This window comes from Eschscholzia californica, unplaced genomic scaffold (assembly GCF_041429995.1).
Source record: "Eschscholzia californica isolate CP2 unplaced genomic scaffold, dmEscCali1.0.p SCAF_1, whole genome shotgun sequence".
NCBI lineage: Eukaryota > Viridiplantae > Streptophyta > Magnoliopsida > Ranunculales > Papaveraceae > Eschscholzia > Eschscholzia californica.
This window is the reverse complement of record NW_028238198.1, coordinates 10,975,051-10,987,981: the sequence shown is the minus strand read 5'-3', so window position 1 is coordinate 10,987,981 and position 12,931 is coordinate 10,975,051. Positions and strand designations below refer to the sequence as shown.

At 36.1% G+C, this 12,931-nt stretch overlaps 1 protein-coding gene and 1 long non-coding RNA gene across 3 annotated transcripts; one reads left to right on the top strand and one right to left on the bottom strand.

The window, feature by feature from the left end:
• Positions 1–633: 633 nt before the first annotated feature.
• ETL1 (SNF2 domain-containing protein / helicase domain-containing protein) lies at positions 634–9,291 on the bottom strand. Of its 2 annotated transcripts, none has more exons than XR_015225897.1 (12): positions 8,254–9,276; positions 8,060–8,177; positions 6,550–6,590; positions 6,194–6,444; positions 5,666–5,846; positions 4,343–4,528; positions 4,040–4,216; positions 3,755–3,913; positions 3,117–3,194; positions 2,851–2,987; positions 1,565–1,776; positions 634–1,248 (listed from the first exon to the last, which is right to left on the bottom strand). XR_015225897.1 is itself a non-coding variant. In XM_086643041.1 (12 exons), exons 1-12 carry the CDS (start codon positions 8,767–8,769, stop codon positions 1,086–1,088), a joined length of 2,226 nt encoding a protein of 741 aa, XP_086499167.1. In that variant the 5' UTR covers positions 8,770–9,291; the 3' UTR covers positions 634–1,085. The 2 variants fall into 2 exon arrangements, 1 of the variants encoding a protein (XP_086499167.1); XM_086643041.1 differs by having other exon boundaries at positions 1,565–1,783; positions 8,254–9,291.
• LOC147564071 (uncharacterized) lies at positions 2,883–3,509 on the top strand. The gene is made up of 3 exons (XR_015225898.1): positions 2,883–3,019; positions 3,120–3,236; positions 3,346–3,509. It is a non-coding gene; the product is annotated as an uncharacterized LOC147564071 (long non-coding RNA).
• Positions 9,292–12,931: the final 3,640 nt, after the last annotated feature.

Here is a 12,931-nt window from a genome sequence, read left to right as displayed (position 1 = left end):
CATATTTTTTCTAAAGACGTTTAAAAATACTCAAATAATAATAAATCATAGGATTCTTAGTTGCCAAACAAGCCAAAAAATATTACTTGGATTCATGAATCCAAATGACTCATGAATTCGCGGATTCATAATTCCGCCATCCAAACACACCATTAGTTAGCTTATAAACGATTCCACCTCGACGTATTTATTAGTCTATTTTGCTAACTCATGTTTCAACAATCAGCTAGTTTACCATCTTCGGCCAAGGAAGTATTCGAAACATTGTATTACCTACGGGATTTAATCTTATATGGTCCATACGGCAAGCCCAAATGCTCCAAGGTGTAACAAAATGGGAAATCTATACACACCTCCAACTTGGCTACGCGCCCTAGAGTCGGCCATCTCTGAAGTAACTGGGTGAAATGGTCTCGGCAACCAAGGCTTTAGGGTGCCAATGGTACCCTTTTGCATTAAAGGTAGACGAACGCTTATAAAAATGCCTCCTAATACATAAAACGGTTCAGATATGTTCTACAATCACCCATGAATTCATCTTTATATTCAGAATAAATTTGCATCTGAAAGAATGCCATTTTCAGGTGTAAATCAAAATAGTCACCAGAAACTAGAAGAAACAACTAGTCAGAATTTAATAACCATTCCTCAATTTTGATTAGAAGTGCCTTACTAGAATTGATCAAATACAAATATTTCATTCATACAGAACAATTTAACCCCTTTGAGGTACCAATATTGTACTATAAACTAAAATCTATTGACGAAAACACAAGTCCCTACTGCTACTCCTAATAGTTTATCGCATCGACTAATCCAATGATACGAATTCAGACTCCAGTATAATAGTAAAACAATGTGAGAATTACAGCAACAATTGCACATGCTAGGAGCCTAAGATTACTTTGGTATCTCTACCTGTCTATCTTTAACATACCACTGTCTTTCCTTCCTGCTTTCACTTGATCTTTCTACCATCTTAGAAATCAGTTCTTTGAAAATTCATATTTTAAAAAATTTGAACCACGAATGAGTATTATGTATGGTCAAATATACTTATCGATCTTTCGAAGCATAAAGTATCTTTACCGTAGCAAGATCGCTGAAAGTATCTCTCCCATAGTCTTCTCAGGCATGTCTATTTCATTATCCATTTCCACGCCAGACTCAAGGACTGCAGCATCAAGAACCAGTTTTCTCTTTGCTATCTCATAAATGTTCTCATCTACGGTTTCCTTCGTCACAAGTCTGAAAATTACATTTACACGATAAAACTTGAGTTCTAAATGGCTTATGAGAATAAGTAATATGGATATTGTAAGTGCCGTTTCGGAATTACGACTGTGATTGGTATTTACATGCAAGGCTAGTATATTTGATTTTATTTTGGAAGGTCAAAGAATATTCTTATGTTTACAGTAGCTAACAATTTCTATGTCTAAATCGAATACCGACTTCGAAACTTACAAATACAAGTCCAGCGTGAATAAAAGTAGGACCTAAGATGTAGACATTCTGCAACTATGAAAGCAATATCTGTTTTGGAGAGGAAGAGTTTATATACCTGTATATGGTGACAGGTTTCGTTTGCCCAATACGATGGCAACGATCTTCGGCCTGTCGATCCATTTGTGGGTTGAAGTCCATGTCATGTATAACCACAGTATCTGCTCCTGTTAAATTCAATCCTTGACCACCAGCCCTTGTTGATAACAAGCATGCAAATATAGAAGTGTCATTGTTGAAATCGTCCACTATATTTTGCCTTTCTGAAACCTGAGTACTGCCATAAGAGAGTGATTTAGAGATATTCCCGAGAAACAACATATGTAGTATAGAAAAATGAAACCCTGAATATTCCCCGTAAATCAGTCAATATGACGTGGCTGTAGAATGTTTTGTTTGGGAACTTATACGCCACTTGTTCTGACACCCGGTCAACATGTACCTTAGAACCACTCATCGGTATTCATGGAGATAATGATAATCCACATGGCTGATTCTTATCTGACTATAACAACTCAAAATACAGAGTTCTGATAAAAAATAAATCACAATCATTTAAGACTTCGGACCATAAAGCTGACTTAGTTGGACCACTTCTTATTTGCTGTTACCTTTAACATACTTCAAATGAGGTTAAAAGTTTTAGAACAATTTAACATGGTTTGAGAATGACCTACATGGCATCGATATCATCATTACAAATATCGACCTTGGACTATTCTAACACAGTCACATAACATAAGAATAAATGGTAATAGCGCTGCCGAAGATAGATATGTTGTTAGAAAGGTTCTCCCTCTTTTACTCAAAACAACACATTAAGAAAGTGAGAAAAGCTTAGAATCAGAAATACAAGAGATCATGGAAAACTTATCTAAGAAATTTTTGAGAAAAATAATTGGTTTCATTATCCTGTTGGGTAGTGTATGAACTAAAGGGAAAGCCAAAATCGTAGCAGAAGAGGAGCAGACCAGTCAATGTCTGATATAACTTCATATATGTTATACTAATAAGAAATGAAGAGTAAAACATGAAGAAAGGAAACACATTCAAACTTTCATCAGTTTTTAAAGAAAGTTTAAAGTTCCACTTAGCACTCAAAACAAGCTCAAGGTTCCAACAGTTTCACCAACCCTTGGAAAGAGAACGATACAAAACCATGCAAGTTGGAAGTCATGTTTCAAGATCTATACAGTTCTGAAATCATATATACGATAATGAAGACACCTGAATCGTAAATAACAAAATAATTGGTCCTAGTTCCAACAAATTTTAAAATATGAAGAAATTAAAAAAACAAAGCTAATTTGTATTTTATGTCAAGCAGCAGAAGTTCAGTAGTACCTTCCATCAAGGCGTCTATATGTCACACCAATGACATCTAAAGCCCACTCTAAGATATCAAGCATAGAGGTCCATTGGCTGAAAATCAAAACTCTGTGCCCATCTTTCTTCAGTGACGGAAGAAGTTTAGCTAATGTCTGCAGAATGAACATAGGAAAGCAGCTTCAAAGTAAGAAAGAGATTCCAGGTTACACACCTTTTTTAATTGTTAATCGAAGTGGTATAAATCTTGAAACATTGTTTTTTTTTTTTTTTTTTTTACGTACCAGGCATTTTGCTGAAAGGAGTACATGTTCATCTTCAAGAGTTCCTTTCGCTCCAACACCAAAATACGACACCAGAAGCTGCAATATGTTAATTGGAAAAGAAAATACAGTTTTCATCAGGTAAATGATTAGAATGCATTCATAAATTAGATAACTTCAGTCTGCTCTTTTTCTTTCTTCCTTTCTCTTCCCATTTTTTTGTTTCTCTTTTAATACTTCTTTCATACAGTTCGCAGGTTCTCAGATTTTGGCTAATTGAGTTTGTGAATGTAATATTCCTGCCATTTCCAAGAGTATCCGAGGATTATATTGTATTTTATTTATCATTTTAAGCTTTATTTTTATTTTTCCAAGAAAGCAAATTATTATCAATCATGTCAAACCATAACAAAAGATTTTTTTCCCTCTCAAAAATTGGGATATGATTCCTAGTCTGATCACGTGTGATGCCCTTCGAATTTTAAGGCCAGCATGTTCAATTTCCGATGATGAGATGCATCTAGCAGATCATATATGATCATAAACAACTACGGCAAACAAAGGTCAAGGCAAGCCAGATCTCGCTTTCCTATAAAATGGACAAAGTCAACTATTATACTAAGAAATGAGAAAGTAGTTGATCAGTAAACGAAAATTACCCTGTGAATGGAGAAGTCATTATAACTCTTAAGTTCCTCAATTACCCTTTCTACGGTACATTCAAAGCCAAATGCACCTTTTGGGTGCAGTACTCTAGCATAACGAACAACATCTTTGTCACTGTAAATGCGTCTCACTAGTAAAGGATGATTTGCTATCTGAGATAAGAACATACAAAATTAATAACAAACAAAGAAACAAATAAGATCTTTAGGAAAGAGAATGATATGAATAGTTCACAATACTCTTTCTTATATGTAAGACAGATAAATCCAAACCAGCACCTTGCGGAGTTGAACAAAATAGTTAGAAATTTGACGCTGTGGAAGAACTCCAACAATACTATTTGGGACGGTAAGCTGAGAAGCCTTCGCCAGTCGAGCTTGAGAAGCTGCACGATACTCTTCAATAGCTTCTCTATAGGCATCATCTTGCTTCGGTTTCATGAATACATATTCAACCTAAAGTACTTATTCTATCAGAACTGACATATAACAATCTGAAGAGAACTTAAGGGTGCAGATAGGCATCTCAAAGACCTAACAAATTAACAGTCGATGACATCTATAAAACAGTAATTTACATACCCGCTGATTTTTTGGGACGAGTTGTTGCATCACATCAGACTTTAGGCGTCTCAAAATAAACGGTCCTAAAATGGACTTTATACGAGCAATCAACACTCGGTCTTCGGCATTTAATAGTTTTTTCAGGTCCACATCTCCAGTTGCAAAGAGATCAGGCATCATGAACTCCAACAATGACCACAGTTCCTGCACATTACTCTGTTAATTTTACATGTGCTAGCTATTAAACTTAGTGTGCTGGTAAAGGATTTCACCCAATAGCCACATGCAGGGAAAGAATGGTATTATACAAAATATTAGCAACATTTAGTCCATTGGAGCTGGATAGGGGTGGGAATTGGGCGGGTATGGGCGTCCATGGGCACTTGAAGCATCGGGCTGGGCGGGTCGGGCACAAATTTTCAATGGCTATTAGGGTAAGCGGGTTAAGTGGGCGGGCAATTTTGAAATTCGCCTTGCTCATTACCCGCCCAAGCCCATTAAGAAGTTCGGGTAATTCGGGTATGGGCGGGCGGTAGCGGGTAATCTCATGACTTGAAAAAAAAATCACTTTTTCCTCTTTTTTTTATAGAATCTGGAAACACCATTCCTGATTCTAAAGAGACAATGTGAGATTAAAACTAAACATTATTTGTGTTGTTCCTTTTGGGAATTTAATCTCACATCGAAAACTAATGAAGAATTCTCATGAGATATAATATAAACTTACCCCACTCTTTGTTCCCTCAAAGCCAAAGACTACTTCAGTATTCTACTAAGAATTCTCTTGGGCCATTGCAAAGCAATATATTGGGTTCGTGTGATTTCCCTTAAGCATATTGTTTACCATCTCAACTAAGCCTAGCAACATAGACAGCTGGGGCTTCATCAACCCATAAAGTTGATGTAATTTGGTTGGTTATCATTGGGTGAGGTTAAGTGGGTGCGGGCATGGGCGGGTGCGCGGGTAGAGGTTTTAACCCATGCCCGTCCACTAAAATTTGGCGGGCTGGGCGGGTTGTGCCCGAGACGGGCGCGGGCGTCCATGGTCATCGTTGGGCTCGGGTGCCCGTGGGCGGGTTCGGGCTCATGGGCAAAATTCCCACCCCTAGAGCTGGATAGCATGCAGTAAGAACTGACATACTCAGTTTGTAATGGAAGTAAAACAGGCAAAACTCGTATCATGAGAGGCTTGATGGTTAACATCTTGAAAATGAGGAGATTCAAAAACTCTTCGTCTTGGTTGATTTCACATTTTTATTGGAACTAAAGGTTCATGATTTCTAACCATAACTTTTCAATTTTTGCAGCAAACTTAAAAGAGGGAGTTTCTCAACAATTTACATGTAGATCATTTTGGAGTGGTGTCCCTGTCAGCATAAGACGCTGTTTTGCATTATGCGCAACAGCCTTTAGGTTTTTCCACCTATAACTGTTTTTATCCTTCAAAGCATGAGCTTCATCCATCAGCACACAACTCCATCGCCAACGCTTCAGCACTTTGCGGTCATCCTTCTGTTGGGCACTGTAAAACAAGTGTTTGCACTCCAAAGAATTACACTCACTGACTCACACCAAAGATACAATCAAGGTTTTTGTTGTAGACTTCATTTCCATGAAAATGGGCAAGCTTTAGAGAAATTAGCAGTTCCCATTGTTTTGGTTGCCATATTTTTTACGTAGAAGTGTAATTTGTAAAACCATTAACTTAATAGTGTGACGAGAAGTGTGATGTTAATAAATTTATTTGCTGCCTGGAAGAAATTGTTCCTACGGAACTAGTAGGTATGAGCATATTTCCATGGAAATGACTTCCTTGCTATCAAACACAAGTTAAGGTAATGCAAGAGAAGTAAAACAGTTGAGAAAAACCTGTGTCGCTCAAAGAGTGAGTAACAAACTAAAAGCACATTAAATGGAGGAGGCAAACCAGCCTTGGCAATAACGCTCAACTCCTTTGAATGTGCCGCTCTTCCAGCCCCATGGTATTGCAATACAGAAAAAGATGGGCACCATTTATTCAACTCTCTTTCCCAATTTTCCAAAAGAGAAGCAGGGCAGACAATTAAATGGGGTCCATAATCATTGCCTAGATGTTTCAACAGAGTTAAGTATGTGATAGCCTGCCAGAAAATGACATTATTACACAACAACTTAATCAAAATTCGTGAATCCATAATTTATTAATTTACGAATCAGATAGGAAAGTATATGAAGGCCCAGCATACCTGGATGGTTTTACCAAGCCCCATCTCATCGGCCAAGATGGCTGCACAAGAAAAGATATAAGTGAACTCGTAGATTCCACCTAAGCTACTCTAATAGAACTTTTACAACTCTCATTAAATTTAGAAAAGAAGAGCTAAGAAATGACACGTGTTCCTTCTCAAAAAGAGTTTGGAATGTGCTAGAACGTAGAGGAGGTACTTGGATGCCATTATGTTTCAGTTAAAGCAAGATACAACCTTATCATTCATAAATGACAATAGATTGACTGATCCACAGTCCCCAGTTGACCAATATAACTAGCTATTTTATGCTCTGAAACAAATTTAATCCCTGACTAAGTATCTTAGGTGTTATAGCTATAAACAACATTTCTTCTTTTACTCTTTACACAATAAACAAATAAAATGCTTCTCTTACAATGATTCTACATGAATAGAAACATGACTAAGCAAACCAATAAGTTGTCTTTTAAAGCTTCTCACTATGCAACACTTTTTAGAATTTTGAGATGGTTGTTGAACTTTGGTAGAGATGTAAACCAACAAGGAGGCTCACGGCCAAACATGGGCTCAGATGTGTCGCATCAGTACAGCATTATAGAAAACGTAGGAAAAGAGGTTCTATATTCTTAGATTCCTAGTAACCAAGTATCTCCTATGTGCTTTTTTTCTATTACAGTTCCCGCTGCTAGATTTAATTTATGTAACTACAAACATAATTATTAAGTTTTAATATGTATATAATATTATTACAATGAGATTATTTCTTTTTTGTAGTAAGTCATAAGGTAAAGATGGCCAATGCCTCGTAAGTCCTAAGGTAAAACAACACCAACAAGAGTGGGAGTAAAACATGAACAGTAAGAATTAGAAACTCAGTAGCCTAGCAGCCCTGACGCATATAACGACTATAGACCAGCCAAAACTTAGTAAATCGTTGGTCACTAACTCAGGTACATGTCTAACTCCCCTCAACTCGCCGAATCTCGGTTCTGGCTACCTAATCGGTTAACTTCATGATCACCTCTAGGTACCCCCAAGGCCAAACTGAGTCCAAAAACTTGCTAATTGCACTACACTGCCTACGTATCTTTTTTCCATCTACATGTTTTCTTTCGTTCCTCTTTACTCTTTAGATCCCGCTCCAGACTTCCTGCATTATTTCCCTCCCCATGTGATCTTTCATTCCTCTTTACTTTTCTCTCTAGTGTTATTTCCATCTCCTTTCTTTTTCATCCTCCATAAACTAATTAAGAATGAGTAATATATGTGAATTCTAATAAACTGAGAGTACAGTTATGGAAAAACTTTATCCCAAATGAACAGCCAAAGTTCATTAGATGATCTTACTTCTCTACCCATATGTAAGTGAACTATTCATATAAAATTTCTGCTAGCTATAATGAGGGTTAGCATCCATAAACTTAACTTTACTTCTATACTGAGGACCAAAAATGTAGTCTTTCACATGAAGGAACAATATGTAAGTGGTACTAAATAAACAAAATACCTCCACCAATGTTTTTCTTGTTTAAAAGAAGGAGAAAATTGACACCAACAAGTTGGTATGGTTTAAGTATTGGTTGAAAATCCGAATCTTTCGATGCACAAGCAGCATTAATATCATCCTGAACAAATACAAACCAGATTAATAACCTAACCCCATGAAAAGAAATGAACTTGAATGCAAAATTATAACTTTACCTGAGTAACAATCCTCACAGAAGAAGATTCAGCTTCGGAATATCTATCACACGACGCCATTGATGAACCATAAAGCTCTTTCCTCAACTCCACCGATATTTTTGCACATTTCTGCAAAGCTTTGCCAACGACATCATCTTCGTCTTCTTCATTTGCCGGAATTTCAAACACTTCCGCAAAATCATCGTCGCTATCTTCGTCAACAACAAATCTCCGACCTCTATTTGTCGGAACACGAGTTTCCGTTATATCAACATCATCATCTTCTAAATTTTCAGCAATTACAACTTCATCTTCTAAATCTTCAGAAATTCCTAAATCATCATCAGTATCTTGAGCAATTTGAACATCATCATCACTACTTACAATAACCTCAGGAATTTCACTTTTCTTCGAGCCATAAGAAAACGATTCTATTTGAGGAGGAGATTTTACTTTATTGAGAATCCTCTCCGGCTTAAAATCCGAGTGTTTCTCCCACTCGTCGTCGGAGATTTCATCAAAAACGCGCTTCATTTCATCTTCAGCTGAAACCTTGACTAATATTACTTCCAATTTATCAAAACCATATAAAATCTTGTATGATAACTAAACCCTAAATTTCTAGGGTTTAAGTGGAGAAGGAAATCGGAATGAATGTGAATGAAGAAAGGATCTTTTGTTGGGAAATTGAAGAACCGCCAGTTTTCTTTCCGCGAATTCAGACCCTTTGGTAGCAGTCACTAGTCGTAATAAAAGGCCCTTTGACGATGGAGACCGTAGAGAGGCGCAAATGGTAAATTAGATCCGTGGTGGTGTTCAAGGGAAGTACAGATTTGGTCCGGTCTGATTGCTTTCGGACTGCCCAAATCTGTGGAACGAGAAGAGTAAAATGACGAGTTGTCTATCGAAGCACCCATATTTGGGGGTCATTTGAAAACACAAACTCACCAAAGGTACTTTGACATGTCTAGATTGTCCGATGTATGGGTTATAAGTGCGTACTCAAAACTTTGAAATTGTTGAACTATTTTAAGAAGGCTCGTGGAACTTTCGCTTGGAACACAATTATGTAATCATTGGGTTTGATTTCGGTGGTGGGACAGTACTAGTAACAGTCGAGGTTTCTAGTATAATAGACGACATCAAAAATGAGGATGATTCGTCGCTAAGTAGAGAGGGATGTAATAGTTTCATATTGTTTGGGATAACGATCAGAGTCTTGATTATCGTGAGTGTGTGCCTGAACTTAGTAAATGTCACAGGCTTTTGATTGGGCTCTTGGAGTTTTCATTAAGAATAAAATCCTGTATACTTGATCATGGGAATAAAAAACGAAAAAAATATCGATAACTAACTTACTTGAGTGTTAATTTCCTTTATTCTTTTTATATACATTCACATATTTGTTCCTAGTTAATATAATAATTTTGTGTTCGATATCAGTTCACTATGAATTTATTTGATATTATCTCTAAACTTAGGTGAATCCAAAACACACACACATTTAAAGTCTATATCAGGTACAACATCAATCCATTCTATGGGTCCTCTACACAACACCGCTTTCTTGTGAGCTGGGTACGGTCGCCCATTCTCTATTTAGGCTCCTAGGTTGTAACACTATTTTGGAGAGGAACGCCATTCTAAGATAGTTCTTACAAAAATGTTGTGAATGCAAAATCTAGAAAGAATAGTGCAGTGACAAATGACATCGATTAGCTTTCTTAGTGTCGGAAAGTACTTTACCGAGAACTTAAATGTTAGAAATAGTTAGAATACGATATTTGTAGTTGAACTCATATTGTCTTACAATATCTTTCAACAAAAAAAAAATCTTACAGTACCACGCTAGATTTATGTGCGCCGTTGTGTCAACAGGGCGTGGGGTGTTGAATTGAGCAATGGAAGCCTCTATAATAGTTGTTTTGGTTATTAACAATAACAAACTCCAACTATTTAGACAACCCAAATTCTCAAGTTGTTACCTATTTATAGTATCTTGTTAGATTTACAGAAAAACTATTAGTTACCCCAATGCCTATTTAAACACCACCTAAATCAACCACCACTCATCACCACTCCCTCCACCACCACCACCATGGCCAATACTAAAACATGGCAGAGAAACATTGGTATGATCATCAAGATAGCAGTTTTCATGGCATTATTTTCAGAGGTATCTTCACTTAAAAATTCAACAAGTTCTTCACTTAAAAATTCAACAAGTTCTTCACTTAAAAATTCAACAAGTTCTCCACGTTTACAAAGATTTACATTTAAACGAACGATAATGTTAAAAAATCAGTTAGAGGAAGGAAAAGAAGCGAATGTTTTGTGCAAAACAGGAGAGATGATAGTTGTCGACAAAGTTCTGGAAAATGGTGATACAACAACATGGAAATTTATACCGAGTATTTTCGGTACATATTATGATTGCTTAGTGAGTTGGGGAAATAAGAAAAGAGATTTTAGTATTTATAATGGAAAAGGTGCTCCACAAATCCCATGTCCAATAGGTTATTGGAGTATTAGAAATGATGGTATTTATTATTATCCTGATTGTTTTCAAAATGGAAAAATTAAAAATTGGATTATGTGGTACCCTTATGAATAATTAGTGTTTTAATTTCATTGTATATATTGGTCAAAGACCCAATTATGTGTATTCATCAGATGTTAATTTAAATTAAATTAAATGGCAAATAAGCTAGATTGTTTAATTAGGAATATTATTGTTATTGTGTTTGCATTTTGCATTCTTGTTTAGTTCTTGGATAATTATGCAAGTTGTCAAATCCAGTTGAATTTTGTTTATTAGGTTTTCCTTGAGCCAAAATTGAAAATGAAATAAATTCCGAGAGGAAGAAAAATGAGAAAGTTAATCACAATTACCAGAACCCAAAACCCCATCCACATGGGGCTCCAATAACAGGGATTGTATCATGGCCTGAGCTCTATCAAATGGAGTCGAGCTCTATCAAATGGAGTCGAGCTCCATCATGATGCGAGCAGAGAAGAAATAACTAGGCATAAACACAAGTTTTTTTTAATGCATTCTAGTGCTCCCAACATGTCATGGGCCGAGACTAGGTATGAGCACAAGAAGAAAGACTCGATTAGTCAATATTTCCAGACAAATTTGGGTCGTGGTTTTGGGACATCCTAAACAGTGTCCGAGCTAATAAAGACTTCGCTCATCTAGATTTGACCTAGGAAAAAAACCTTGTTTTAAGTCTAATAAAATCGACTTGCTTGTATTTTACCTCCTAATCTCCATCTCTCATCCGATCACCGCCCACCACCTCCGAATAAGAAGAATAACAGAAAAAAGGGTTGGTCGAGGGTGGTGCTGGTTGGAGTTGTTGGTGGTCGGTGGTGGTAGTCAGAAGTGTTGGCGGGTAAGGTGAGGTGAAAATGAAGATCAATGTGTGAAATTCAATCAAATCAGTTTTTAGAATAAAAATCATAATGCCCGTTTAGTCAATTTGAATTGCGTGAGTCTACTTTCTTCTGAGGCTATTTATGTTGGGATTTTTGAGTGAAAGGTCCAATTTTTGGGGGGTAAAACCAAAATAAATCCAATCTTGTCAAAAAATGAGTTCCCAGTCCAAATGTCAGGACAACTCATTGTTTCCTGATTTTTTTTTATCCCCCTCTTGCCCTTGGACGGGACATGCTGACGTTTCCTGAAAAAAAAAACTGTATGGTAAATAAAATAATTTCCCGTACACAAAAAAATTCAAATTTTCAAATTTTCTTGAAAATTCAAACGAAATTTCAAATTCCCGCCCAGCAAACCATCTCTTCCTGGTAAACAAAATAATTTCCCGTACACGAGAAAATTCAAATTTTGAAATTTTCAAACGAAATTTCAAATTCCCGCTTAGCAAACCATCTCTTCCTGGTAAATAAAATAATTTCCCGTACACAAGAAAATTCAAATTTTTAAATTTTTTTGAAAATTTGAAATTTCCAAACGAAATTTCAAATTCCCAATACAAAAGTGTCTAGTACAGAAGAAAATTTTCGGTAAATAAAATAATTTCCCGGTCAGAAGAAAATTCCCGGTACAAAAGTGTCTAGTACAGAAGAAAATTTCCAGTAAATAAAATAATTTCTCGGTGCGTCAGACAATTTTTCAAAAAAATTTCGTTTCCCGAGAATTTTTCGGTGGCAATTCCGTAAATATTTGAACAGTACAGATTCTGATGGACGGGTTGTCAGATTCTTTTTCAGAAAAAAAATCGTTTCCCGAGAAAATTTCGATGGCAATTTTGTAATTTCCGATGGCATGAACCGTAAATACTTTGTTTTCCAAAGGCTATTTCGTCATTTTTTTTCCCAACCTGACTCTTTGGACCTGCCTTTCATTTTTTGGCTACCTAGGATGGGAAACCTATTTCCTCCCTCATTTTGGATGGTTCACCCAATCCCCCTTTATGTTGCCCCATAATCTTGTGTAATTCTGATTTTCTTATAAAAATATACAACATAGGATAATAAAATATTTAAATATATTAATTAATACAAATCTCACAGACTGGAAAGTTAATTTAGATTTATCAAAATTAATAAATTAAAATAATTAAATAAAAGGGTATCTTTTTTGTTGTTGAAAATTTGTTTTCTTTTTAGTTGAAAGAATTGTTGAAATGAGAAAGGGGTATCTTAGCACGTACACTTTTAACCTAGGCCA

Excerpts from the sequence above, each read along its gene's own strand:
- ETL1 (XM_086643041.1), bottom strand. The coding sequence starts at position 8,769 with ATGAAGCGCGTTTTTGATGAAATCTCCGACGACGAGTGGGAGAAACAC. Across the intron at positions 1,784-2,850 it reads TATAGACGCCTTGATGGAAG|TACTCAGGTTTCAGAAAGGC; the intron begins GTACTACTGAAC and ends CTCTTATGGCAG. Across the intron at positions 1,249-1,564 it reads AAACCTGTCACCATATACAG|ACTTGTGACGAAGGAAACCG; the intron begins GTATATAAACTC and ends TGTAATTTTCAG.